Source organism: Grampus griseus (genome assembly GCF_964374135.1).
Source record: "Grampus griseus genome assembly, chromosome: 11".
Taxonomy (NCBI): Eukaryota; Metazoa; Chordata; class Mammalia; order Artiodactyla; family Delphinidae; genus Grampus; species Grampus griseus.
Genome location: NC_139005.1, coordinates 5,848,951 through 5,876,688, shown reverse-complemented (window position 1 = coordinate 5,876,688; position 27,738 = coordinate 5,848,951). Strand labels below are relative to the sequence as shown.

Sequence of the window (27,738 nt, the reverse complement as noted above, 5' to 3'; positions counted from 1 at the left end):
GAGGACTTGTCTGGCATCAGACGCTTACCTGCCAGTGTCAAGAAATCCTGCCGGCAACCTCACGAGACAGCGGCTCTCCATTTTGCAAACTGGAACACAGCATCCGAGTTTGCCCAACACCACCCACCTAAAAAGTAGAGAATCCTGAGCTGGAACCCAGCGAATCTGACTCCAAAGCCCCGAGTCCTTCTACTATGGTTCATTTGGGAAAGGCCGGGCGATGGGGGGAGGGGGCAGGGGGCCGGCGCTCCTGGGTGTCTGGGTGGGAGTGGTCAGACCCGCGCACGTGGCAGGGCAGCTGGATCCGGGCGCCCGCGCTGGCACTGGGTACAAAAGGTTAAGGCACCTTGGCCCCCCTCCTCCCGCCTCCTCCCGCCACCTCCCCCCACCTCCCCCCACCTCCCCCCTCCTCCCGCCTCCTCCCGCCTCCTCCCGCCTCCACCCGCCTCCACCCCGGCTCTTCCTGTCCTGAAGTTGCAACACCCCCCCTCTCCCTTCCCCTCCCACCTCCTCTCTGCTTAACTTTTCTCTGAGTTCTCCGAACTCAGGCTGCAGTGCCGGCCTTCCGGGTTTGAGGTCCCCGGGACCCGGCTGTGATCCGCGCCCCAGTCTCAACCCTCCACTCCCCTGCCTGACGCCCGGGCTCCACTCCGGACCCTGCTCATCCTGGGACTGTGTCGCTGCCACTGTCGCCTCTGTCCATCACTGCCTGAGCCCTGATGGGGGAGTGAGAGGCCACAGCTGGCCGGACATGGGCCTCCCCACCGTGCCTGGCCTGCTGCTGCCACTGGTGAGACGGGGGACGGAGGGCGGAGTGGGCTGGCGGGCGAGCGGCGCCTGGGGCGGGAGAGAGCCGAGGGCCGGGCCCCAGCCTCAGGCCTGCGCGGCCTGACCTCAAACACTGCCCCATTCATTCGCTGCCCTGAGTCGGGAGCAAGGGAGAAGTTTGAAAGGCACGGAGGGAAAGGGGTTCCCGGGCTGCCAGGAAGACGGGGGGGCAGGTGCCCACGGCGGGGGCGGGGGAGTTTGTTAAGAAACCGAAAGGAGTGGGAGAAAGAAGGTCTGTCCTCTCAGAGTCCAGATGGTTCTGAATTGTGTCCGGCAGGTCAGCAGTCTTGGGCCGTGGACAGGCGAGGCTGCCGGTGAGCCCAGCTGAGCACACCCTGCTGGAGGGCAGGGACTGGATGCCAGCGAAGTGGGGAAACTGAGTCTGGGAGAGGCCCTGGCTCGGGGCGGGTAGGCTTGGGATGCCGTGTGTTGGAGGCATTTGGGAGGGGGGTCGGTAGCCGGATAGGCCTCCCCAGGCCCAGGCCTCCCCCCCGGGGGGCACGCTTCACCCTGGGTCTGTGGCCCCTGTCTGTGGGCCTGACCCTCCTCCCCCGCCTCAGAGCCCTGGACCTGCCCCCCAAGCCCTTCCCACGGACCCAGACAACAGAGCACTTGCTTTCTTCTCCCACAGCTCAGTTTGGGGAAGTTGGTAGACAGTTGTTTTCGTCACTGGAAAATGTCCCTTTCTCTTGCTTCAGCCTTGTTTCAATGCATCCCTGACCCCTCCACGTCCTGCAGTCGTCCTGCGCAGAAATCCAGCCCCTCGCCTCCACCTAGCTGGGGGCACTGCGTTGGTCACTTTCTTCAGGGTTCCTGCTCTTCCCTGGCCCAACCGCCACTCCCCACCCCTCCTCCCCCACCCCTCCTCCCCTACCTCTCCTCCCCCACCTCTCCTCCCCCCACCTCTTCTTCCCCCAGGGTCTTGTACTGTGTCCCCAAATCATCCCTTTCTTTTCTGTCCCGTCTCCTCAGACTTCTCGAGTCTCCTTTCTGAACCTTTCTCTCCAGTTCCTCCCGCTCCCTCTGCTTTAGTCCACGTTTCTAGACCCTAGTTCCCTGCGCAGCACCCCGCCACCTCCTGTGGCCCCAGGCCCACCTTTCCCTCCTGTGCAGGCTGTCCTCCCCAGGGGCTCTCCCTGCTCCCCATCCAGCTGCCCTGCCTTCTCCTGTCTCCTGGCAGTGAATCCCCTGGTCCTGTCCTGACTCCCTCAGGGACTAGCTGCCTGGACTTGAGCAGGTTAACATAACCCTTCATGCCTTGCTTCTTTATCTCTAAGATGGACAGAATCGTCACTACCTCATAATGTCGTTCTGAAGATGAAATAGATAGATAGATATTAAGTATTCCATTCATTTCTGCCTGCTCGGCACTAGATACTCTTTTAGGTGCTGGACTTACAGCAGTGAACAAAAGTCTCCGCCTTCATGGAGTCTCTATTCTAGTGCAGGAACAGGGTATAGCAAACAGAAAGCACTCAATAAATGTTAGCTTTCCTATTCTTAATAGTATCAGTAGTGGTTGTAATTACTCAGTGGCTTCTGCGTTTGGAAAACAGAGGTACGGGGGGAGCCTGAACAGATGAAGGAATGTGCCTGGGACTGCAGCTGATCCAGCCTGGGTTGGGGTGTGACAGCTAAGGGACCAAGCTCAGCCTGGAGCTGGAGGGGAAACAGGAGGTGTGCAGTGCTGGGTGAGGCTGTCCACGGGCTTTCCAATGGGCAATGCAGGGAACTGTGATTGTGTGGCGGCGGGGCCGGGTGGGGGGGGGGCGTGGAGGTGGGGGAAGAATGCGGGAGAGACTGTAACAGAGCACATAAGATCTTGCTGCTCTCAACGAGCTGACAGTCTTGGAACCAAGACAGCTTATAGCAAAAAATGATTTTAGAGCACTCCAGGGAGAAATGCCCACAAAAGCATTGCGATGTGGTGCCCTGGAACACCCGTGGGAGGCAGAACCAGGAGGGGTGTGAGTGCCGTCCTGCTGCCTTTTCTGCTCAGCTGATCTCAGCTCCAGCACCTGTGCTCCCTGCAGAGACGCAGAGTCCACAGTCACCCGTCTCTGACCCAACTGAGAGCTCAAGCCATGTATTCACCTGGGCATCCCTGCGGGACCTGCGTCTCTACCGTGCTCCGTAACTGTTTGTTGAATGAATAAAGGATGGAATGAGGGACGAAATGCCTCATAGAAGAGTGGTTTTGGAGCTGAGCTTTAAAGTCACTCACTGGCAGCAGGCTGGAAAGAAAGGGGACTGGTTTGAGGTAGAGCGGAGGAACGGAGAGATTGGATTTTGTGTTGGGGGCTGGTGGTGGCAGGAAGCTGAGCACCTTGGCTGCAGGGGAAGGACCCTGTTGAGGAACAAGAAGAAGCGAGAAAGAGAAAATTGGAGGAAGTGGGGGAAGCGATGGAGAGAGAGTCCTGACTGTGGTCCCAGGTAGAGGAATTCATTCATTCATTCGTTCATAAATGGTTCTCTCAGGGCCGCTGCACCTGGGCATGTGTCCAGTATAGCAGTGAGGTACCTCTGCAAGTTCTCATTCAGGGAAAGAGTGACCCATGGAAATGATGTTTGAGGTCCGGCCCCGGAAAGGAAGATTCCCACACCTGTGGGTGCAAGTTGAAGCTTAAATGCAGATAAGAAAGCGTGTAGGATGGATTGGAGCAGGAAAAAGGTGGGAAGACGGTTGCAGTGATCTGGGTGTGAGGCAACCCCTGGACTTGGAAAGGATTGAGAGATGACAGGGGAGGTCTGGCAAGATGGACTACAGACTGGATGGCAGCACAGGAGGGATGGGGGCTTTGAGGAGAGAAGGGTGGCAAAGAGAAGTTGCTGGTGTGACATCTGTCCAGGTCAGGAGGTCGATGGATTTCCTTTGGGGCATGTTGAGGGTCTGGAGAATAGCCAAGTGAAGTGGGCATCTAACAGGCCAGAGCAGAGGTTCTCAGACTCACATCTGCCGTTGTGTCGTTCGTAAGTGACACAAAACCTTCACTCACCAGGGATGCTCAGAAGGAGAGGAAGGCTTGTCAGCATCTCCTGTGAGGGTGTTTGCGGTTGTGCATGTGTGTGGGAAGGAGAGGGGAACTCTCCCCTGGAGATAAATATATGCCTACAGGGAGGCACTGACTCCCATCTTCCCACTTTGGTTTTCACTGGCCTTGACTGGAGTGGAAGACAGATAGTCATGAAATCACCCAGTCAAACCACACTTATTTCCCTCTTCCAGTTCTGGGTGCGGAGGATTAGACATTATCTCTGACCAAAACACTTTCTCATCTCTCATCGCATAGTTTATGGTCTGTTTGGGGAGACCGTATCTACTCACCCTAGGTAGTTATGGTAAGAGCCCAAAATAGGTATAGTTTATTCATATTTTTAAAGTTCACAGGGTGGTTATGTATCTCATGAGCTGGAGTGGGGGGAAACCTCATTAATGGGGGGCTTTCGGGGAGGGAGGCCGGGCCTCAACTGGGCCTTGGAGGAGAAGCTGTCGTGAGCTCCCCAAAGATTTTGACATCCAATGAACACAAGACATTTTAAGTTAACGAACAGATGAACGCAGGACGGGACCGTGAGGCTGCTGGGTGGGAGCTAGACCACAGGGTCCACCCCTCCGCCCCCAAGCCGTGGCCCCAGCACAGGAAGTCACACTTAAAAGTCTCCCTAGGCGGAAGTTATGGGGGAGCTGGAGGGGTGCTGGGCCACCCCTTCAACCGTCTCTCCACAGGCACCCCGGCTTCCTGCGCTTCCCCTGCTCCAGGACACAGGCACTCAGGCTGCCTGGGGTCTGGGCGCTCAGAGTTCACCTCCTAGCTCCGCTGTTTTGCTGCACGGTGCAGCGGCTGAGCACTGGCGCCAGCCAGTGCCGAGGAACGGTGCCTGCTGGCTCCTGGGGTCGGAGTGGGCTGGCTCCGGGGGCTGCTGGGGACTGGGGGGACCCGGGGAAATGGTGCTGCTTGTCTTACATCCCGTCTTGCTCGCTCCCTCCCGGAACTGGGTGCTCAGGGCTCTGGAGTTTTGCCTGTGCTGCCAGTGGGCTTGTGGGAGGGGCGTGTGGAGCCTCAGAACTGGCCGCGTTTCCTAAGGATTGTTTGAGGACCCCAGGGAGGTGCCCAAGCCCAACCCAGCTGGCCAGAACCAGTCAGGCTGTGGGAAGGCAGTGAACCCGGGTGGGAGGGCAGCCTTGGTTTGCTCCCTTCTGGAACTGGGAAGTGTCGGGGGCGGGGTGGGGCTCACGTGAGAAGCCAGGGAAAGGACAAACCCGCAGAGAGACTGGCTGAACCCGGAGGAGGAGCCTGGGCGGGGCTGGGTCTGAAGGAAGGATGCTGAGGGGTGGGAAGGAGCTGAGTGGCCCTCAGGGAGGGGCGGGTAGTGACCTGATGGGAGGAAGCAGGGGGTCGGCCGAGACTTCCCTTTGGGATGGAATGGGATAGGGAGCCATTTCCCGAAAAAGTGGGGCCAAGGGGGACTGAGGCCCATTGCCTGGCTCCTGGGAGGAGAAGGGGAGGAAAGGGGCCTCTGAGTGGGGATTGGAGGGAGAGACTGGCCCACAGGAGGAAGAGATCGGATCGGGTCCCAATTGCGGGCTGGTCCCTTCAGCCTTTCTGCTGACTCATGACCCTTGAGGAGCTGGGGAAGCTGCTGGTTCCCTCTCCCTCCCCTAGATTCCCTCCCTCCCTCTGGCCTGAGTCACCGGGCAGAGCTTCTGGGAAAAGATTTCCCTTTCCCGGATCTGACTTAACCCCCAAAGTGCTGGAGATCGCGGTGGGAGGCACGTGGACGGAGAAGGTGCCTCTCCCTCCTTCCTGGGAAGGACCCCCACCCCACCCCAACCCGCCGCCGTTCTTTTTCCTGATGCTGTCTCTGCCGGTTGGCTCTGCTCCCAGCCTCCTGGGTGGAATTCCAAGTGCCAGTGACCTTAGGTGCTGTGAGCCCTTCTTCGGGGAAAGGAACCACACTCTCAGGACTGGGAAGTCCTTCCCATAAACACTCCAAGCTTTTCCTGTTGCTCTGGAAGCCTCAGCCCTGTTCTCAGGGGAGGTGGCACAGCGCTGGAGTGGCCAGGGAAGGGTGCTGCCTCTGGGTGGGGAGGGCGCCCTACACCCCTGGGGGGTGGCAGCTGGGTTTCTGAGTGTGGCTTCCCCTGTGTGGGGCTGGGGCGGGGGCTTGGGCTTCCGGGCCGCTGCAGCGACACCTAGCGGGGGACTTGGGTGTGACCTGCCTACAGCCTTGGGCTACCAGGCCCTCCTGTCCTGGGCTGGGGTTTCTGGGATCTGATTAGCCTGTTGCTCCCAAAGTTTAACATCCTTGGAGGACATCCTCTTATCTTCATATAAGGCGGGCTTTGTAGCAGAGAAAACAAAATCAAGGGCCAGGGAAAGCCAGGAAGAGGCTGGTAGGAGGTGAAACAGCAAAGTCTGGGTTGGAGCTCAACACAGCCTCCTGGCCGTGCCGTCCCAGCTCTGAAGCCAGGGCTGGGCGAGTGATTCCGGGACGGGGGCCCGGCCTGGGGCCGGAAAACAGGCTCCCCGGACACCCCGATGTGCAGAGGGCAGAGGGACTCCCTGGCACGCCCTCAGCTCCTGGCTCGGTGGTCTTTGAGCCAGACCCCCAGCCTCCAGCCGGCTACGATTACGTGTAACCTCCATGCCTGTGCCCCCTCCCGCCCCACCTAAACCTCATCACCTTTCTACCCCCATCCCTGACCCTGAACTTTCCCTTTTTCTCCACTCCCCCTTTGCCCGGGCCAACCTGGGGTGTTCATGCAGGTTTACTGGCGGAAGGGGATGCAGCACGGAGTCCGAGGGCAGGATCCTGAGTGAGGTTTTGGTACAGATTGACAAAGAAACTCTTCCTGTGGCTTCTGCCCGCTGTCCAGGAATGGCCCCCACAGGGACATTGCTCACCTCCACTCCAATCTGATGTTACAAAAAACCTTTTTAATGGCATAACATAGTTCAGGAAAGTGCACAGATCCTAACTGTTCACCTCCGTGAATGTGCACAGTGAATACACTGTGAACGCAGCACCCAGATGGAGAAGCGCCACCCCAATCTTTAGGGCTACTCGTCGGAAGGAAGGTCCTGTTCCCAACCCAGAAAACTCCTTGAACATCTGCCTTGTGCCCAGCACTAACAGCTGCTTCAGGGAAATGAGGATAAAATACAGCCCATGCCTGGAGTTTACCAGCCTTGAGTTGGAAGGACAGAAACGCACACACAGGACAACCAGAGGACAACTAGATGGCACTGTGCCGGCAGCCTAGGCTTAGAGGAGAACGTGGCGTGTGAGCGGGAGTGGCCTGGGGAGAATGTTCCGCTGAGAAGACTTGAGCTGGGAAGGCTTTAGACTCGCTCCCTCTGAGACCCCACCCCTCCCTCTCCTGATGGGGTCTTCTCCATCTGACTCTTCCCCAGGTGCTCCGGGCTCTGTTGGTGGATGTGTACCCCGTGGGGATTCATGGGCTGGTCCCTCACCCCGGGGACCGGGAGAAGAGAGAGAGTTCGTGTCCCCAAGGGAAATATAGCCACCCTCAAAATAATTCCATTTGCTGTACCAAGTGCCACAAAGGTAGGAGGAGGGGTAACCGTGGGGCTCCTCAGGGGCCCTGCTTCTCCCTTTGCTCTTTCCAGATGTTCCGGAACGTGGGGTCCCTGACTTGGCTGCCTCTCCAGGGCTGGGAGTTTCTCCCTCCTTTCCTCTCCCAGGGACTTCGGGGAGGTGCCCGGGCCGTCCTGGGGCTGGGGCTCCTGGCTGCAGCCTAACCCCAACCCCCCAATCACAGGTACCTACCTGTACAATGATTGTCCGGGCCCGGGGCTGGACACGGACTGCAGGGTGTGTGCCCGCGGCACCTTTACCGCTTCGGAGAACCACCTCAGACAATGTCTGAGCTGCTCCAAGTGCCGGAAAGGTAAGTCCCAGCAGGGGGGCGGGACTCTAAACCGACTGGGTCAGGTGGGTGTGCGCGTCTTGTCTCCAGGGGAAGGTACGAAGCTGTGCTGCTGCGGGTGGGCAGGGATGCATGTGCGCAAGTGAACGAATGCATGGGTGTGAGCGTGCGTTACCCATAGAGACACACCCGGTGGGGACAGTGGGAGCTCATACCCCATCTACTCCCCGCACCAGAAATGTTCCAGGTGGAGATTGCTCCTTGCGCAGTGGACAAGGATACCGTGTGTGGCTGCAGGAAGAACCAGTATCGGAAGTATTGGAGTGAAACTCTGTTCCAGTGTCTGAACTGCAGCCTCTGCCCCAACGGCACGGTGCACCACTCCTGTGAGCATGGCCCTCCCGACCCAGCTGGTCACCCCGTCTCCGGAGGGCGGTCTCCAGCTTGCTGTACCCCTGCCCCCCCGGTTCTCCCTCCGGCCCTCAGGGTGCTGGGCCATCCTCCTTCAGCTGTGCCGCATCTCTCCCTACAGGCAAGGAGAGACAGGACACCGTCTGCCACTGCCACGTGGGGTTCTTTCTAAGAGATGCTGAGTGCGTCTCCTGTGCTCAGTGAGTACTTCTGCTGGCTGCTGGGCACCGGATCGGCATGGGAGGGGGAGACTGTGGGAGGTGATCTGGCTCCTCCAGGCTGTTTGGATGGGAGACACTTCATGTCAAGATACCAGACAGTCCTCCCTGCCCCCAACTTGTTCCTAAAATCTCATGAAGTCTCTGTGGATAGAGGCACATACCGCAAGGACTTGAAGTTCTTTTTAGACATTCAGATGTTTTTTGGAAGACGTTCAGATTCTTGAGCAACAGACCCTACTATGGATTCTAGGAATACACTTTTACATCTCTGAAATCATACTGCATCTTACAACAGTTGACGGTGTATCATGGTTCAGTTGGCACCTGTGTGTGTGTTTGTGTGTGTGTGTGTGTGTGTGTGTGTGTGATGTAAATCGTAATGTCTCTGATTATTGATCTTAGGTTTAATGCAGTATGCACTTTCCTCCCCAGTCCCTTTGACCGCATCTCCTCACTCCTTCTGGCTCTGCAGGGGCTGTTCTTGCACACTTGCTTGCAAAGAGGAAACTGAGGGTTCTAAAGTTGAATTGCCCTGGGTTTAACATCTCAGGCTGTGTGAGCTTGGGCAAGTGACTTAACATCTCTGAGCCTTAGTTGTTTTTACCTTTAAAGTAAGGATAATGACATCAGGTTGGCAAAGCTGTAAGGACCACAAAAAATAGCCACAAAGTGTCTGACAAGAAACTATGTTCTTTTTCCCACGAATTTCTTCCCCTTAAAAGCACTTCTACACCCCTTCCATGTGGTTCTCACCAGGAGCTTGTGAGGTGGGCAAAATGACCTCTCCCTGCTTTCAGATTCCTGCTGAGAACTCACCTCCTCAAGTTCCTTCTAGGACCCCTGATGTAGTTCTCATTAGTCCATGCTGCCCAGTGCCAGCTCCAAAACGGGAAGATGCGCTTGTTCTAGAGTGTTCTCTGGCTGCCCCCAGCAAGATGTGTTTTTTAATTGTTCACATGCATGCTAGACCCCTCTCTCAAAGTTAGGTGCTGTCATCAGCAGTGTCATCTAGAGAAAAAGCTCTTTAACCTTTTTTTCACTGGATTCTCATCAGTAAAACAGTGATAAAATAACAATTCAATGACAGTCAGCATTTATTGAGGGCTTACTATATGTCAGGCATAATTATCTCACTTAATCCTCAATCTTGACAGTGGGTAGGATCCCTGTTTTACTGATGAGGAAACTGAGGCTTACAGGTGAAGTGATTTGCCTGGAGTCACACTGCTAGCCAACGAATGGGGCTGGAATTTATACCTGACTCTGACTGCTTTTAACTCTTTTTCTACATAATGTCTTTTTTTTCTTTCTTTTTTTTTTTTTTTTTGCGGTACGCGGGCCTCTCACTGTTGTGGCCTCTCCCGTTGCGGAGCACAGGCTCCGGACGCGCAGGCTCAGCGGCCATGGCTCACGGGCCCAGCCGCTCCGCGGCATGTGGGATCCTCCCGGACCGGGGCACGAACCCGTGTCCCCTGCATCGGCAGGCGGACTCTCAACCACTGCGCTACCAGGGAAGCCCTCTACATAGCTTCTTCAAGATCAAATCCAGCTCTAAAATGAAATGATTTGGGGATTAACTAATGTTTCTTTCCTCCGCATCAATTCCCAAGATAGGATTAATTTCCATTATATCAAGAGATAGCTAAAATATTTGTAAAGCCAAGAATTTCCAACAATCTGTGTGGTTTTTTTCTTTTTCTTTTTTTTCCTGTATTCCTCTTACGGTGGGCCCCTACTCACCAGCACTCTCTCTTCTTTTAGCTGTAAGAACACGGAGTGCGAGAAGTTATGTCCAGCTCTACCTGTAACTAGTAACAACTCTCAGGACCCAGGTGAGGAGAATTATCCTGGTGCCCATGCCCATGGACCCTTTCCTAGTCATGCCCCTCCCCATCCGTCCTGCCCTGCTACCTCCAGAGCCCCTCTCCTCTGACCACAATCTGCTCTGTTTCCAGGCACCACAGTACTGTTGCCCCTGGTGATCGTATTTGGTCTTTGCCTGGCATCCTTCCTCCTCATTGTTTTAGCATGCCGATACCAGCGGTGGAAGCCCAAGCTCTACTCCATCGGTGAGTGAGACCTTTGGGAAGGGAAAGGGTGCTGGTAGGAATGCAGGAGGAGGCTTCAGAGGAGGCGGGAGGGAGGGGTGCACAGGCATGGAGGGAGATGAGGAATGTCCCCTTAGTTCGCTGGCGAGGACCCCACTGGCACGAGGTGGTCTTGGACGGCTGGTGAGAGCTCATACTGCATCAGTAGCTCTCTCGTCCCTGGGGCCACATAGGCCCTGAAGCATGTCACCACAAGTACCCATCGCCAGCCCCATGATGGGCGCCAGGGTTGAGAGAGGAAGTGAAATCTGTGACGCTTTGTCTCTTTTTTCTCAGTTTGTGGGCAGTCGGCTCCTGTAAAGGAGGTAAGGTGAAACCGGGGAACTACCCGCAGTCTTCCCTGACTGTCCGTTGTCATCTTGTAACACCCAAATCGTCCTGGGGCTCCCCTGATTCCCTCTAGCCCCAACTCCCGTCCGGAGTCCAGAAGAAGGAGGGCTGGGGCTGTATTTCCTCTTCCCCGCTAATGCTGTGCCTTCTCTCTCTCTCAGGGGGAGCCAGAGCCCCTGGCCCCGGCCCCAAGCTTCAGTCCCATCCCGAGCTTCAGTCCTGCCTCCAGTCCCACCTTCACCCCCTGTGACCCCCCGTGGTCCAACTTCAGAGTCACATCTCTCCCCAGAGAGATGGCCCCGCCCCACCAAGGGGCTGGCCCCATCCTCCCTGCGCCTCCAGCCTCCACCCCCGTCCCCACCCCTGTGCAGAAGTGGGAGGCCAGCGCCCACGGCGCCCCCGGCGCCCCCAGCGCCCCCGCTCCGCTCGCAGATGGTGAGTTCCTCATTCATCCTCGCAGGGAACCCCGGCCGGGGAGGCGGGTGGGCGGGGCGCCCGGGGCGAGTGGGTGTGGGCCGGGTGGGGAGGGCCGCCGCTCCGGGCTCACCGCGCCGCCTCCCGGCAGCTGACCCCGCGACACTGTACGCTGTGGTGGACGGCGTGCCCCCGTTGCGCTGGAAGGAGTTCGTGCGGCGGCTGGGGCTGAGTGATCACGAAATCGAGCGGCTGGAGCTGCAGAACTTGCGCTGCCTGCGCGAGGCGCAGTACAGCATGCTGGCGGCCTGGCGGCGGCGCACCCCGCGGCGCGAGGCCACGCTGGAGCTGCTGGGCCGCGTGCTCCGCGACATGGACCTGCTCGGCTGCCTGGAGGACATCGAGGAAGCGCTGGGCGGCCCCGCCCCCCTCGCGCCCGAGCCCCGCCTTCCCCGATGAGGCCACGCCCCGGCCCCTGCGGGCAGCCCTGAGACGGCTGCTTCCTGCCCCAGGCAGCCTGGAAGGACCCGCGAGATGCCCTCTGGATCCCCGTTTTTCTGGAGGGGAAGGGTCTTGGCGGAGCAGGCATGATCTGGCAGCCACTTAACCTGGTGCTACTCCCTCAGTGTATATCTCAGCTGCCTGAGCATTGCCAGCGGGTGAGCTGTGTGTAGTGTGTGTGTCAGAGTGTGTGTGTCTGTGTGATGTGGAGTGTGTGTTACTCGTGAGAGAGGCTGAGTGTGCCAGGAGCCCAGGCGGTGGCTGCGGGGATGAGGGGCGCCTCATTGCCCATTTTGGACTTGGAGAACCCAGCAAGGCTGCTTGGGGGCCCCTGGTTGGTCCCTGAGCCTGTTTCACAGTAGATAAGCAATCTTTGTTTCCATTATGTACACTAATAGAACCTTTGTCCCCCTGCCTGGACAAGCACAGAGTAAGCCGAAGTGTCCCAAGGCAGGGGAGGCACAGAACAAAGGGCCCTCCCGCTGGAGCTGTGGACTTGTAAATACACTAAAAGCCCGGAATTAAAGCTGTGCTCCTGGAGGGAGTGGCCTTTCTGCGTGGTGGGAGGCGGGGCCGGGGCCGTGATCCTGGCGGAGTAGGGGGGCGGGGGGATACCTCACCCTCGTGCAGCCCAGTAACAGAGGAGTCACCTGTGCTCAGTCTGTGACTCCTCACCCGCCAGGTTCTCTTTGCCCCGCCCTCATCTAGTGCTGGTTGGACGGCCATCTTTATGCACAACTTTATGTGGGACTCTGGTGTGTCTGTGACACATCGGTGTACAGCGCTTGATCCCCAAAGTCCTCAGAGCAGGAAGGGCAGGGTGCCTGGGGAAGTGTCCTTGAGGTAGAATCCAGGGGTGGAGGTGGTGACCAGCACTCTTACGGAGGTATTCCCTCACACCTCTCTGCAAAGGCAAGAGGCAGGTGTCAGGTAGGCAGACATGGGGTGAAGAGTGAAGCTAAAGGCCCCTCCCCGCCATGACCCCCCTCTGGTCCTGCCCTCCTGTGTTGTCCCACCAACCCCCTGCCCCGGCATCCCCTCTGGCTCCATACTGGCCTTCCCCTCCGCTCCATCCCACGCCAGCTTCCCTTCTGCACTTACGATGCGGACAGGGGCGTGTCCAGGCGTATGACGTGAAGCCCCCGCATCCTCTGCAGTTGGACCCGAGTCAGCTTCCGAGGTCTGCTGTCCCCAGGCTCGGGGACTCTCTCAATCCTTTGGCTGGCCAGTTCCTCCCGGATCTCTCGGAGCATGTCCTCGGCCCAGAGCGGGTGAGGGGAGGGGCTGTAGCCGGGTCCCAGGAAAGGCCCCTCTTCCTCGTCCCCTGAGGATTCCCAGGGGCTTTCCCCAGAAGAGTCAGTGTGGGTCAGGGAGGGGGAGAGCTGCCACCGAAGTCGGGCCCTATGTAAGGTTTCCACTACCACATTCTCTCCAACCGAGGTCCCGCCTTCTTCCTCAGACCAGGTCGGTGGGTCTCCCCTGGGAAGGCTGTCTCCTTTCTGGACACTTGCCTCTGGCAGTTCAGGGGTGCTTCGGCATTGGGGAGCTTGGGGGTCAGGAGGCTGGAGATGCAAAGGAACATCTCGGAGGTCCAGGGTGGAGAAGGTGCGGCGAGGGTCCCGCCGAAGGACCTTGGAGCGTAGACGGTTTGGCAGAAAGTGGGACGCCTTGGGGGAGCCTGGGACCAGAGTGCCATAGCCAGAGTCCGAGATATCATCTGGTACCAAGGGAGCATCTTCATCTGTGTCTTCCGTCACCACCAGCTGGGGGATGACGATCGAGGACCCAGGAGTCCTACAGTTACTAGCAAATGGTCAGAGTCAGATGCTGAGGGATCAAGTTCAAGTCCAGGGAGTCTCCCTTGATCCCTCCATCCAGAAATGGGCCCTCCTCCAAACTTATTTTGGTATCACTTTTACACTGCACTGACTCACTGGCTAGACTATAAGCTCCTTAAAGGCATTTTAGCCCCTGCACTCAGTCCAGAAACTTGTTATCAAGTATCTGCTGAGTGCTTCCTGAGCTCCCCTGAGGTTATCCCCCGGTGATGGAGTCTTTTTTTCTCTATAACCGTGCTGCTCAACAGCTGTTATTTTGGGTGAAACTCCCACACTCTCTGGGGATTTGAACTAGCCGGGTCCCTGCAGCTCTGACATTCCGCAAACCCATACTGGCCTTCACTCTCCATCCCCGGCCTGGGGAACCTGATTCTCTCAGGGAATTTGTGCCTCTCGTGCCTGTTTCCTTCACCCTGTGCCAGCCCTAGGCTGGCTAACCCCATAGGCTGTCTCATGTGGCCTTTCGCACGGCTGGTGTCAACCTGTAGCCTGGGTTCCTCAGTCTGGTCCCCGTCCCCCCAAAAGCTGTAATACCATTTCCCAACCTTGTGGGCTCCTCTGCCCTCCCTCCCTGCCTGCAGCCCCCCTCCTCTGGGAGGCCTTGTACGCCCTGTAGGTCTTACCTTCCCTCTGTGCTGCTCTCAGAGCCTTCCACTGAAGGCATGGAGGGCCTGGGGCCTGGGGACTCCCCGTCCCGGTCCTGATAGAGGGCCAGGAGCTCCCTCTTCTGTTGGATGTACTCCTCTGCCTTCAGCTTTTGCAGGGTGACCTGGGGTGGGGATACTTTCATTAAGAGCTCTCATTTATTGAGCACCTGCTGTATGCCAGGCACCACGCTAAGTGCTTTACATATATTATCTTGCTTTCTCTTCACCACCGCTGCCCTATGAGGCAGACTTTTTTGCTCCTACTTTACTCCTGAGAAACAGAGACTCTGAGGTTAAGTAACTACCACGGTCATGCTGCGGGAAAGTAGGACGGAGCCAGTATTTGAACTCTTGAGCTGGTCCTAGGATGTGTGGGGTAAACATAAGGCCCCTTTTCCTACTTGTACGTTCTTCCTGCCTCTCACATCCCCTTGGCAAGCCAAGGTCTGGTCTGTTTCTTCCTTCAGGAAGTCCTCCCTGATTGGTGGTGATGGTGGCATAATTGCTCTGAATGATGCTGGGCCCTCAGGTTACTCTTTCTCCTACCACCAGGGTGGGCAGGGGCAGGCTTTGTCCTGGGTTGAGGACTTTGTTGTCCTTCAGAGTTGACAACAAGACCATCCCAAGAGGAATGGAGAGAGGATATACATTATATTTTGTCTTCCTTAGCATTTTCATACAGGCGCCACCGGAATAAAATAGTAATATCTGAGAAGTGGTTTATGAAGCACCTCTACACGCAGGCGGTCATTTGACACGCACCATCAGCCTGCAGTGTATTAGCCAGTTTTACAGATGGGGAAACAAGACTTAGAAAGATGAGTGGACTTGGTCCAGGGCGCACAGGTAGAGAGAAGCAGAATTGGGGCTGGGTCTTTCTCTGTGAGTCCTAGTTCAGTAACTGCACTATTTTTCAAGGGCAGCCTTAGAAAGGGTCAGGAATTACCAAAGGACAACTTTCTCTTGGGGGAGGGGAGGGATGGCAAGGGAACCCTCGGAGAGGCCAAAGGCGGAGGCCTGGCAAAAAGAGGTGGTGGAGGCTCCTGGGGGCGGCGCTGGTACCAGCACTGGCTGGAATGGCCTTATCATTGTGCACATATTGAAGTACTTTCATGCTGGTGAGCAAAGGGCTACTGCCCAAGCCTCCCATCTTCCTTCACCAGGACTACCCTGCCCTCCAAGATCCAGCAGCAGAGGGATAACATCTGGCACAGCTGGGGGCCTCTAGGACCACCACCACCACCACCACCACCACCCCACCCCCCGCCTCCCCAAGCTCTACTCTGATTGGTTGATGCCCATTCCATTCTGGTTATTAAGTAATTTGAATGTGCCCCTCCCCCCACCCTATGAACCAGCAATTCTTAGGCAACTCTGGACCTTCCCAAAGCCCCTCCAGAAACACAACGGGGTGGGGGGTAGCTGGGTCTGTACAAGAGACGTGTTGGAGAAAAGGACGAACAGGGACAGGAAAATGACCTCAGGCTTGTATTTCCAATTTTCCTGCCTGGCTTCCCAGTCACTGTCTCCTGCAAGGATTCTCAGCAGTCTCACAAGACTTGCTCTGTCGGCCAGAGCCAGGGATGATGGTGTCTGGGGGCAGGAGACCAGCACACCAGGCCAGGTCCTGTGACCTTTTCCACATCTCCCAGCTGTGCAGAGTAACGAGGGTGGGAGGAGCCGCTCTTGGGGTCAGGGTGGGGCTGGGGCAGCCTGCTGAGATGCCCTTTGGCCCCATATGACTCAAGTTCAAGTTTATCTTTGGGATGTCCAGGATAGAGATGGTGTGTGGAGGAAAAGAACTGGGAGGAAGGCGGCTGGGGGGTGGTCTGGAAGGAACATCTGTCCCATGCAAGCATTTCCACTAAACTCTCCCGTGGGCCCACCTGGGAAGAAGCAGGGAGGCAAGGGGTGGGGTGGGGATGGAGGAACTGACACCTCAGCTACCAGGGACCGGGCTGTTTGAAGGGCCCCCGGCCACCCCAAAGGCTCTCTAGCAACCCTGGGAGGATTTTCACAGCTTGGGTAAGAGGAGAGACGTGTTGGGGGCAGGGTGGGAAAGGAAGAGGAAACTGGTGCCTGGGCCTGAATGCGACAGCCCCACAAAGCCGGGAAAAGGGAGGGCTCCCCCGACGCCATGGTTCTTCTTCCTTTGCCCCGGTGGGGAACTGAAGCCTTGGGAGGAAATGCCTCCTCTCCCTGCTGCCCCTGGAGCGGCTCCCAAATTCACCCACTGCCCTCCCCAAGTCTCCCATCATGGACGAAAACCATCTCTTGAAGGTGCCCTCGGCCAGGCACCCCCGGCCTTTAGAAGATGTTGGCATCTTCTAAAGTTGACAACAATAAACATGTATGGAACCCCCATTAAGTGCCGGGCGCGTGTCAAGCAGCTTACAAACATAACTCTCCCGTCTGTCCTGCAAGGTGGTTCCCATTATCCCTGCAGTTCCCAGGTGGGGCCGGAGCTGAGCGAAATGACGCAGATAATGAGTGAGAGCTGGGCTGCGGGCCCTCCGAGCCCACCTCTTTCCTCCGTTCACATCTTGGCCTCGTCTCTGATAGCTCCTTGTTCCCAGCACTGGTTCATTTTCCTCTTCCCAGCCCCTAAACATGGGCATTCCCCAAGATTCAGTGTCTCTCCTCTTGAGAAGCTCATTTTCTCTAAAAGCTGAAGCCATACAGCCAGACCCGCTAGGAATAAATCTACCTATGTACAATTCTGTAAGGCGGAGAAAAAACACCCTGACCCCTAGGATCAGCAGGTATGCTACGGCCCTCTTCAGTTTACAAGGACTGGTGGGAACTGCGAAAAGGATTTTCCCTAAGACTTTGGTGTGAGGCAGTAGCAGGACAATCTCATTTCAAAGTTTCAGGGTTCTTGGTTTTGCAAGGGGACGCGGGGAGCTAGTGCGCTGCTTGGTTAGGTATTGGAAATGCCTTCTCTACCTCAGTTAGCGTGGAGTAAAACTCCTGGGGGCTAAATTAGTTTGTGTAATAAAATACCAGCAATCTTTAGTGGTTCCCCTGGGGGTTCTAAGGAGAAGGTGGGGGGTCTCTTCTTGGGCTGGGGGGCGATGGTGTAGAGAGGAGGCCCCACTGCAAAGAGAGAGGGGACTCTGATCCGGCCTGGAGCAGGGGTCAGGGCAGATGACCCACACCCTGTCCCCTACCTCTGGCTTCCTGGGCGCTGTCACCATCGTGTTTAGGTATCCAAGGAAATGACAGCCCCGATGGGCTGGAGGACACAAGATCTTGAGGTTCAAGATCTTTCATCCTTTTTTCTTTTTTTTTTTTTTAATGGCATAAACCTCCTATTTATTACTCTCATAATTCCGAATCTTTAAATACAGTGTTTAAACAGAGACTAAGCTCTGGTTTTCCTTTTCTCGAATAAGCTCTCCACATCTTGATACGATGCCATAGGTAAGACTGTGGGAAGAATGCTTAAAATTGTTTAAAGGACAAGACTGTTTTTACGCATCCTCCAAAGTTTCAAAGCCCTAATTACCTGATGTGCAAACGACAAATCATTATAATCTGCTCATTAAAGCAAGTCCTATGAGTAAAGAGTTTGATTTAAACTCTTTAAAAATAGTGCAGTTGCATCCTTTAGAAATCGTCTACACTATGATTTCTTAACTTGTTCAAAATGCCTCTTCTTTTTATAAAAAATTGAGGTGTAATTGACATATTAGTTTCACGGGTACAACATAATGATTCCACATTTGTGTACATATGAAGTGATCCACACGACGTCTAGTGAACATTCGTCACCGTCGTCACATTTTTTTCCTTGCGAAAAGAACTTTTAGGATCTGCTCTCTTAGCGATTTTCATAGTTCACCCTCATTTCTCGCCTGAACTCTAGTCTGTGTTTCCACAAACCCCTGAAAGGTCTCCACTTGGCTGTCTCCCATTACCTCATTTCCAAAGTGCTTCTGTTTAAAAGTAAACCTTGCTACCCATGCCCCACGCCACCCAGGAAGCAACAACTAGACAAACAGGTTTCCCTTTCTAATGATTTCTGTTGTCATTGCCAAAGCAGCCTTTCACACAGGAACCTCGGAAGCAAGTCATCCTTTGTCCTTGTGGACCTGAGTTACCGAGGCACCAAGTTGCCTACTTAATCTGAATGGTTTCTTTGAATCTTCCCTATGAGACAAGGACGGTTATTATTTATATCCATTTTGCAGGTGAAGAAACGGAAGACTAGGGAGGCCACATAACTCACCCAAGGTCACCCAGCTAGTAAGAGGCAGAGCTGGGGTCTGAACCATGGGCCCGGTAGGGGCTTCTATCGGTCTCCCTAAGGCTCACCTGTCTCTTCTTTCTTCTTCAGCTCCTTTCTTCTTCTTTTCTTTTTTTGCACCATGTCCCTAAGGCCGTGGCACTCAACCTCTATGTTTCATACCCAAACTAGTACGGGAAATCTCCTGCCACCAATCTCTCCTGCCCCCAGCCCACCTGTCACATTGCCACCTGACAATTCAAGACAAAACACGTGGATTTCACCATGGCCTTCCCTTGCTCAAAGAATCTATGGTGGCTCTGGTGTCAACTTGCCAACCCAATTCAATTCAGTCTCGTCCAGCCCACCCTCTTCTACAGGCCCTGGGGTCCCCTAGAACTTGGCGTTTCATCACTGGCTCCACACAAAACCCTTCCCTCCAGACTCAGACAGACATGCTGGTTGTCCCCCAAATAAATCCAACCCAATTTCTCCCTTGAGTCTTCTGCTCAGGGTCTTCCCCATCCTTAAAGTCCAACTCAAATCTTCCCTCTTCTTTGGCAATTCTGCTCCTGTAGTGGGTTGAATAGTGGCCCCAGAAAGATGGGTCTAGGTCCTGACCCCCAGAATCTGTGAATGTGAGTGGCCTTGTTTGGAAAAAGGGTCTTTGCAGATGTGCATAGACCCTCAGTGCAGGATCTCAAGATGAGGTCATCCTGGATTTTGGGTTAATGACCGGTGTCTTACTAAGAGACAGGAAAGGGAGGTTGGGACACAGAGACACATGGAGAGGAAGACCACGTGAAGATAGAGGCAGAGAGTGGAGCGATGCTGCCGTAGGCTAAGCAACACCTGGAGCCCCCAGGAGCCAGAAGAGGCCGGGAAGGATGCTCCCCTAGAGCTGTGGAGAGGAAGCATTGCCCGGCTGCCATGTTGATTTTCAACTTCCCGCCTCCAGAACCGTGAGGGAATGTTTCTGTTGCTTTACGGCACCAAAGCAGTAACCAATATGGCCCCATCCGGGTCTCCCTCCTTTTGAACTCCTTGGGCTTTTCTTGCATAAATCTGCCCCCCGCATCACTCCACTTCACTAGTTAACATTTTTACCGCCTCTGTGTCACTTGCAGGACAAAGTTCAAGTTCCCCGGCGCGGCATCCAGGGACGGGCACCATCTGGTAGCACCTCCCTCCTGGCCTCTCTGCCGTTGTGCCGCCCCGGTAACGCCAACCACTCAGCTGACGGTGCACTCAACACACACAACTGCTTCCGATTTCCGACCTTCGCACACTCTGCTCTCCATCTGGAATGCCTTTCCTGCCCACCTTGTTCCCCTGACGTGCTCCTAGATACCCGCCCGCGGTGCTCAGAAATTAGCTCCTCGGCGAAGCCTCCTCTGTCCTTGGAAGATCTCTGTTCTCTGCACTGTCCCTCTCCCAGCCAACCCAGCAGACAGAGTGAGCCACTCCCTTCCCTGTCCTAACTCCATTCCGTCCACACGTTTCTGTTATTTGTATACTTGTCTGTCTAGCTAGGCTGCAGCGTGTATTCTGTGAGGGAAGAGATGGCATTATATGCTTTTCTGATTCCCCAGCACCCAGCCTGTGCGCACCAGCAGGTGCCCCGTTCATGTTCGCGGAACGGAAGCTCAAGTTCAGCAGTTAATTGTTTCACAGCCTCGGAACCTTCAGGGGAGGCTATCTTGGCTCTCCCAGGGACTGGTACCCTAGCTGGCCAAAGGCTTTCTTCTGTGCTCTTTTTCTTTGTACTTTTTTTTTTTGGCCACACCATGTAGTTTGCAGGATCTTAGTTCCCTGACCAGGGATTGAACCTGCACCCTCGGCAGTGAAAGCGTGGAGTCCTAACCACTGGACCATCAGGGAAGTCCCTCTTCCATGCTCTTAAGGTTGGTCAAGGCTGTGTCTCCCTCTCGAGGGTGCACCAGAGGGGCAGGAGGTCCAGTCTGAAGCTGTGTGCACCCCACCCTCTCTCTCCCCTTCCTCCACTCTTGTGCACCGGATCTGAGCTCCGGGGCCCCGCCATCCCCCTGCTCCCACACCTGGCTTCACATACCTGGGCCTGCTGGGTCCTCTCCAGCCACATGGCACGGTCTGCAGCACTGGGACAGTGCACAGTGAGGGCGCTGGAGACACACTGTAATTCGGTGAGGTGGATAAGCAGGAAGCTGCCTGGGTGGAGGAGAAGGTCTGCTTCCAGGGCTGGACTTTATCTGATCCCCTTCCCAACCTCTCCTTCTCCAGCCGATGGGAAGGGAGAAGGAAAAGTTCCCCCCAGGAAAGACATACTCGGATCTCGGAGCGGTCGGCACACAAGCTTCTCCAGCATGAGGGGCGGGCGGATAACCTTGGCTTTGTCTGCCCTGCGAAGGGGCTTGGTCACCAAGAGCACATCAGAGAAGAGGAACAGGTACACATCCAGCTGGGGGCAAGCGAAGAGAGAGACGAGGGTCAGCTGGAGCAGGGAGCAGGCGGGACAGGGGTCGGGGCTCACACGTGGGTGTGTGGGCGGGTGCAGAGCTGTGGGATAGGACAGCTGGGAGCCGTGCTGCTTTGGGCCCATCTCTCACTTTACAGGTAGGAAAGTGGCTGACTCAGGGCCATGCCAGCAAGCAGAGCAAAGCCAGAACCACGTCCTCTTCCCAACACACACAGACACACACACAAAGACACACACAAACACACACAGACACAGACACACACACAGACATGCACAGAGACACACACAGACACACACAGACACAGACACACACACAAAGACACACACAGACACACACAGACACAGACACACACACAGACACAGACACACACAGACACAGACACACACAAAGACACACACATAGACACACACAGACACACACAGATACACACAGAGACACACACAGACACACACACAGATACACACACAGACACACACAGACACAGACACACACACAGACACGCACAGAGACACACACAGACACAGACACACACAGACACAGACACACACACAAAGACACACACAGACACACATAGACACAGACACACACACAAAGGCACACACACAGACACACATAGACACACACAGACACACACACAGACACACATAGATACACACACAGACACACACACAGACACACACAGATACACACATAGACACACGCAGACACACACATAGACATACCGACACCCACAGACACACATAAATACACACAGAGACACATAGACACACAGAGACACATACAGACACACACATAGATACACACATAGACACACACACATAGACACATACAGACACACATAGATACACACACACATAGACACATACAGACACACACATATACACACAGATACACACAGACACACACAGACATAGACACACAGACACACACAGACACATACATACACACATAGACACATACAGACATACACATAGACATACAGACACCCACAGACACATATAGATACACACAGAGACACACAGACACACACAGACACACAGACACACATAGATACACACACAGACACACATAGATATACACATAGACACATACAGACACACACAGATATACACACAGATACACACAGACACACATAGACACACACACACACAAACTCACACACAGACACACACACCCCTTTTCTCCCATTCCCAGCCTCCTGACGCATCCTGTGTCCCACCGTCTCTCCCTCCTTTCTCTTAGTTCTCTCCCATCTTCTTCGCTCCTCCCACAGCCCCCTCACCTTCCCTTCTCGTCCCTCCTTCATGCGCGCAGGCCCCTCAAGCAGCAGCTGCCTGGTGTGCTCAGAAGGAACCCCCAGCATGGGGGCCGTCAGGTCCAGCGTGGAGAATGGACGCAGGTTCTGAGGGGTGCAGAGAGCACAGGAGTGGGGCCCTGGGCATCCTGCCTCTTGGAGGACAGGAAGCATCCCAGTGCCTTCGTTTCACTCCTTTGCACCTGGCCCCTGGGACCCTCACCCTCGGGAAGGAAGGATGGCACACGGCCCACGGCACCTCTGCCTCTCCCGCTGCAGGCCTCGGCTTCATCCGTTTTCCTGGGGGCCTTGCTTTTTTGGACGCCCCCTTCCCTCCGCCTCTCTCACCTTCTCCACCTCCTCGCTGGACGGCTCCAGGACCTCGTAGGGCCCGATGCGCTGGGCTGCAGCCGCCAAGCTCTCCTGCTCTTCCCGCTGGCGCACCTGCTTGTTGATGTGTCGGAGGAATGACTCCACCGCCGCGATCTAGGTGAGGGTGGGGTGTGGAGGGAGGACAGCTCAGCTCCTCGTCTGTACATCCCACCCAGACAACGACATCAGTGCCACGCCGGCACACAAACGTAAGGAAAGAGACCTCAAGAGTCCCTGGAGATGCGTCCCCACTCACCAGCCCCCAACTCCCGAGGGTACAGCCCCAGTGGCCCCTACCATGGCGGTCAGGGCCTCCCGGGCGCGGGCCTCGGGGGTCCTCTTGAGCACAGCCTGGAGCAGCAGTGGGTACTTGGTGATGCGCTGGTGGGGCTTGATGAGGAGGTCCCCCAGCGTCTGCCTCCCCGAGCGTTTGTGCTTCTCACACCACTGCCAGGGAAGGTGGGCAGGGGTCAGGGGGCTGCAAGCCACCCTCCTGCCCCGCCCCGGGGATACCCTCAGCCTTGGAGCAAGGTCCGCCGCATCCCCCTTCCCCAGCAGCCCCTCTCCCACCTGCAGGAAGGTGCGGAAGAGAGGGTCGTTGTCCTGCTGCTTCCAGGCGTAGGCCATGGTCTGCTTCACTCGCAGGCAGTACAGGACGTAGGGCTGGAAGCGCTGGCTGAACTGGAGGGACAGGTGTGGGGCGGGGAGCGGGCAGGGGAAGGAGCCTGGCCTAGATCCTTAGTCCAGCTCCCGCCAATCCCAACCCCCCACCACTTCCAGCCCCCCTCTCTGGATTCCAAGGAGGAGTTGAGGTCCCGAGGGGCCGACCCGCTGCCGCCCTCTGAGCTCCATCCCCAGCCCCCGCCACGCCCCACTGCTCTGGACCTCACCCGCCATCAATAATTTAGCTGGACCGTTTTCAGGGCACTGCGGATCCCATTTCAGCCCAGCCACGGGGTGGTGACCTGAGGCTTGCCCAGAGCCCTGCTCCTGGGGAAGAGGGCCACCAACGGCCCCAGGAGACTGTCCCCCTGCCTCTCTACCCCAATCCAACTCTGCAAGGCCACGTTTCCCTGGCCAGTGAACTGGGAGGAAGTCAGATCCTGGGCCTCTTGCTTTCTCTTATCACCCTTCACGCCCTGGGTACCCTGTGGCCTTTCACTCCCCTCCCCCCAGGCCCCTGAGGGACAAGTCGCTTAGGCCCCTGCTGCTTGTGGATGGGTCTCTGTCCCGGACATAAGATTTCACGGTCGATGAGAGCTTAGGTGTAGCCCTTCCCTGAGATAGCTGCCCTCCCTCTGGGCGCTCCAGAAGCCCAAAGGGCCTTCGGGACAGAGGTCATACTGGTGGAATGGAGGGAAGAGGTGAGGTGGTATTTAGGGGTAGGGGTCGTGCCCTTGGACGCCCTCGAGTCACGGCAGGGTGCCAGTGGTATGAGCATTCCAGCGGACAGGACCCCTTGGGGCTCTCCCAGTCCTGCCCCATCCAGATGGGGCCCTTCTCCCCGCCTCACCGACAGGAAGCCGTTTTGCAGGCTGACCGGGTCCAGAGGCTGGCCCGAGGCTCGCGTCTCCTCCAGGGTGGGCCCCAGCACCTCTTCCCAAAAGCTCTGGTGGGCTCGGATCAGGCTAGGGACATTTCCAAACAGGGTCTCAGCTGACACCTGGAGGAGGGAGCGGAACATGCCTCGGCAGGTGACCTGCGGGCAGCACGCGCGGTGGGCAGGCAGGGACGGCTAAGCCCGAGTGGCAGGGGCTGGGTGGGACCTGCAGCCTGCTTGGGGTCTAGGGCAAGGAGGGGAGTGGGGAGGGCAGGGTAAATGGGGGTTGCAATTCCGCTCTGTGACCCCGCCCCCACTCCCTGGGGCCCACACCCCGAGTGCCCACTCACTTCCGTCAGCAGCCCCACTCGTTGCAAGTTCAGCAGACCGGCGGCTAGGAGCTGGATGCAGGGAGGGCTTTCAGCGTCTGACCTCCTCCTCTCAGACCCCAGCCTAGCCAGCCCTTCACAGCATCCCCACCCCCACCTTCATACCACGAGCCTCTCTCCCAAGACCCTGGGCGGGTCTCAGGTCAGGGGAATCTTGATGTCCTGCCCCTTCTCCCCAACAGCCGTGCCCCTTCCGGTCTGGAGAACCGGGTGGGGGGAGTGATTCGAGGGACACGGTAAAGGGCCAAGGATGGGGCCCGGGGGCGGGGCTGCCGGGGATGTGGCGGGGGTAGGGCGGCTCACATCCGTCATGATCTTGAGCTTCCGCACATAGATGAGCTCGGTGGTCAGTAGCTCCCACAGCGCTTCCTGCTGGTGGCAGAGCTCCCGGCTCATCTCCTGGGTGGGGATAGGGCTGGTTCAGCTGGGGAATGATGACAAGACCAGCAGATGCCATCTGCTGAATGCTACCAGATCTACTGCACAGAAAGCCTTTAACCCTCCACCAATCCTCCAGTGTGTAGGGGGCGTTATCCCCAGGTCACAGAGGAGGCCACCGAGACGCAGAGAGGTTTGCTGTCTTGACCGAGGTCTCGCTAGTATGTGGCGGGGCCGGGATCTGAAGTTACAGCAAGATGCCTCCAAGTGCTGTCCCTGCAGACCCCACTTCCCAAGGCCTTTCCCTCCTCCGGGGCAGAGGTGAGGGGTGTGTGTGTGTGTGTGTGTGTGTGTGTGTGTCTAGGACCCCACGGGGTCAGACACTGTGTCCCGGGCCCACCTTGTGTCCAGGCACCAGCTCCTTCCAGGACTTCTCAATGGCCAGGCTGCTGTCACCGTCCTCTCCGATCTCCCAGTGCCGCCGGTCCTCTGGGGGCAGGCGGGGCATCCCAAACATGCTGAACGTGTGCAGCCTCATCTCCAGCTGATGGGCTCTGGTGACTTCCTGGGGGCGCCGAGAGGGGATTAGTCCTGGCCACTTCCTGGCCCGGGAAGGGCTGCGTGTGTGCGTGCGTGCGTGTGTGTGTGTGTGTGTGTGTGTGTGTGTGTGTGTGTGGTGGCAAGTTGCCCTGAGCTTGAGTGAGGACCTGCAGGCCCGAGGGACGAGGATCAATCCTGGCTGGGATTACGGGGTACAGGGTGTGGCCGGAACACGCATGGAGAGGCACCTTGTCTGCAGAAAGGTCCCTGGACAGAGGGGTCTGACCTGGGCTCCCTGACCAGAAAGATAGCTTCCAGGGCTCTCCTGAGACAGAACCCTTCAGAGGGACCTTCAGGTGGAGACCAGAACGGCACTTAGGGAACCAGTGGTCTCAGGAACATTTTGACACTTGCCCATCAAACGGACATCATTACGAGGCAGCCTGGCTTAGAGATGCTCCCCTGAGAGGGTCTCTAGACAGAGCCGCACCCTGCTTCTTGGAGGGGCTCCCATGTTCTCAGCTCTGATGGTCTCTGGAGGACGTCGCAGCTCAGGCTGTGAGCTTGGGGATGGGAGGAGAGGGACCCCTTACCTTGAGTTTGGGGAAGTGAGGTGTCCCAGCCCCAAAGTGGCCTCCATGCCTCTTCTCAGGCTCTGGTTCTCGCAGCCTCAGGGGAGACAGGCCTCGGGCCGGGCCAGAACCCTTGGTAAAGGGGACATAGCCTTGGAGGTGTTGGCCACTGGGATCCTGGAGGAGGAATGGAGGAGTTCTGGGGGTGTCCTCTCCCCACAGAAGTCCCAGACAAGCAGTGGGGCCTGGCTTGGCTCTGGACAGCATCCCCTACACCAGCAAGTTGGGCCGGCTCACCTCTCCCCTCAAACCAGTTTGGTGAGAGCCGCTCTAGCCCTGAGTCAGAGTAGCCACTTCCAGGGAGGCCACTGAGCCAGGCAGGGGCCGCCGGGCCCAGGCGCCCAGGGGCCTTGTGCAGAGCAGCTCTGGCACGCACATGCCCAGGCTCTGCGTGTGTCCCGGTGTCCCCCTCCAGCCCCACTCCCGTGTGTGCTCCCTGCACCACGGCCGTGCCTGCACGGTGCCCGGTGCACACGCATTCTGGGGCCCTCACAGCCTCCTGCGCACGTGGGGATGGGGGCCCTCACACGTGCGGCCTCCTCCCCGGGGCATGTCCCCTCCAGCTGGGAGTGGCTGCCCTTCCGTGTGCGAAGCTGAGGCCTGGCCCAGAAGTCTCCTCCTGGGCAGGCCTGGTCACATTCCTTGATCTGCCCGTGGCCTGATTTACCCCACAGACATCCTAGTCTCCCTTCCCACCCTCAGCTGCCTCCCAGGGCCAAACCCTCCTCCAGTCAGGCAGGGGATACTCTCGGCCGAAGCAGAACTGACCTCAAGGTGGAGGGAGAGCCTGGAGGCTGAGGGAAAGACTGCTGCGCCTCCATGCCCATTTCTTTGGTAGCACTGGAGGCCGCCAGGAGGGTGGAGCTGGGGTGGAGGTGGGCAGGCCCTCACACCCCTCCCCACCTGTAGAGTAGGAACACCTTGAACCTTTGTTCTTCCAGGCCTGACTCAGAGGGAGGCAGGTTTCAAGGAGCCCACCAGCTCCTCGCAAGTAGAGGTGGGAGTCTGGGAGGTGCCAAACCCTGGGTTTGGTGACCTTCCCCACCAGCTCCGTGCCTGTGACCAGTCTAACAGCACTGAGGGCCTGGCCCCTCCTGGCTCTCTGCCTCACCTGCCCCATCTGTCTGGGATGGGTGTGGAGTCCCGGGAGCCTGGCCCAGCACGGCCATCCTCTCCCTCACAACCCACGAAAGAAGGCAGGGGTGCGGGCTAAGAACAGAGCAGTCCAAGGCCTGGCAAGGGGACAGAGACTTGAAAGCCTGGGTGTCCTCCCCCCTGCCCCACCCCGGTCACCTTTGGGACACAGCCTGGACTCACCAGCACGGGGCCTCCTCGGGGATAGAGGCTACCAGGAGTACTCAGGGTGGAGGCCCGAAGCCGGCCCCCATAGGTCTCAATGCGGGAGGCCACCAGTCCTTGGAGGCGACCCCCATTGGGAGGACCAAAGGCGTGCATCCCTTCTCTCCTGGGTCACCTCCCAAGGGTCATAACTCCAATGTTCAGGAGAAAGGGACCCGCTGAGGCTGCAGAGAGAAAATAAGGAATGGAAGGGCCAGCCTTGATCAGTGGGTAACGCCAGGCTGGAGACAGAGAGGGGAGGGGGAGGGGAAGAGAGGGAAGGGGAGAGGGAAGGCCAAGACTACTTGGTGGGAGAGCACAGCTGCCTCATCTACTACTTGGTGGGGGTTGGGCACACCCCGACATGCTGGGTAGGAAGCC

General features: G+C 57.1%; 2 protein-coding genes across 3 annotated transcripts; one reads left to right on the top strand and one right to left on the bottom strand.

Moving 5' to 3' along the window:
• Positions 1 to 510: 510 nt before the first annotated feature.
• On the top strand, positions 511 to 12,237 carry TNFRSF1A (TNF receptor superfamily member 1A). Its single transcript, XM_082665843.1, has 10 exons — positions 511 to 790; positions 7,245 to 7,398; positions 7,613 to 7,741; positions 7,957 to 8,106; positions 8,253 to 8,331; positions 10,114 to 10,184; positions 10,308 to 10,421; positions 10,737 to 10,765; positions 10,952 to 11,225; positions 11,356 to 12,237. Exons 1-10 carry the CDS (start codon positions 752 to 754, stop codon positions 11,661 to 11,663), a joined length of 1,347 nt encoding a protein of 448 aa, XP_082521969.1. The 5' UTR covers positions 511 to 751; the 3' UTR covers positions 11,664 to 12,237.
• A 565-nt stretch (positions 12,238 to 12,802) lies between these two features.
• PLEKHG6 (pleckstrin homology and RhoGEF domain containing G6) lies at positions 12,803 to 27,474 on the bottom strand (the record flags this gene model as incomplete). Of its 2 annotated transcripts, none has more annotated exons than XM_082665083.1 (14): positions 12,803 to 13,499; positions 14,167 to 14,312; positions 20,490 to 20,605; positions 20,723 to 20,855; positions 22,157 to 22,276; positions 22,517 to 22,654; positions 22,838 to 22,987; positions 23,111 to 23,221; positions 24,054 to 24,203; positions 24,431 to 24,481; positions 24,773 to 24,868; positions 25,248 to 25,412; positions 25,981 to 26,136; positions 27,337 to 27,474. In XM_082665083.1, the coding sequence occupies 14 exons, from the start codon at positions 27,472 to 27,474 to the stop codon at positions 12,803 to 12,805; spliced, it is 2,367 nt and encodes a 788-aa protein (XP_082521209.1). The 2 variants fall into 2 exon arrangements, with proteins under 2 accessions (XP_082521209.1, XP_082521210.1); XM_082665084.1 differs by having other exon boundaries at positions 24,773 to 24,865.
• Between the last annotated feature and the right edge of the window lie 264 nt (positions 27,475 to 27,738).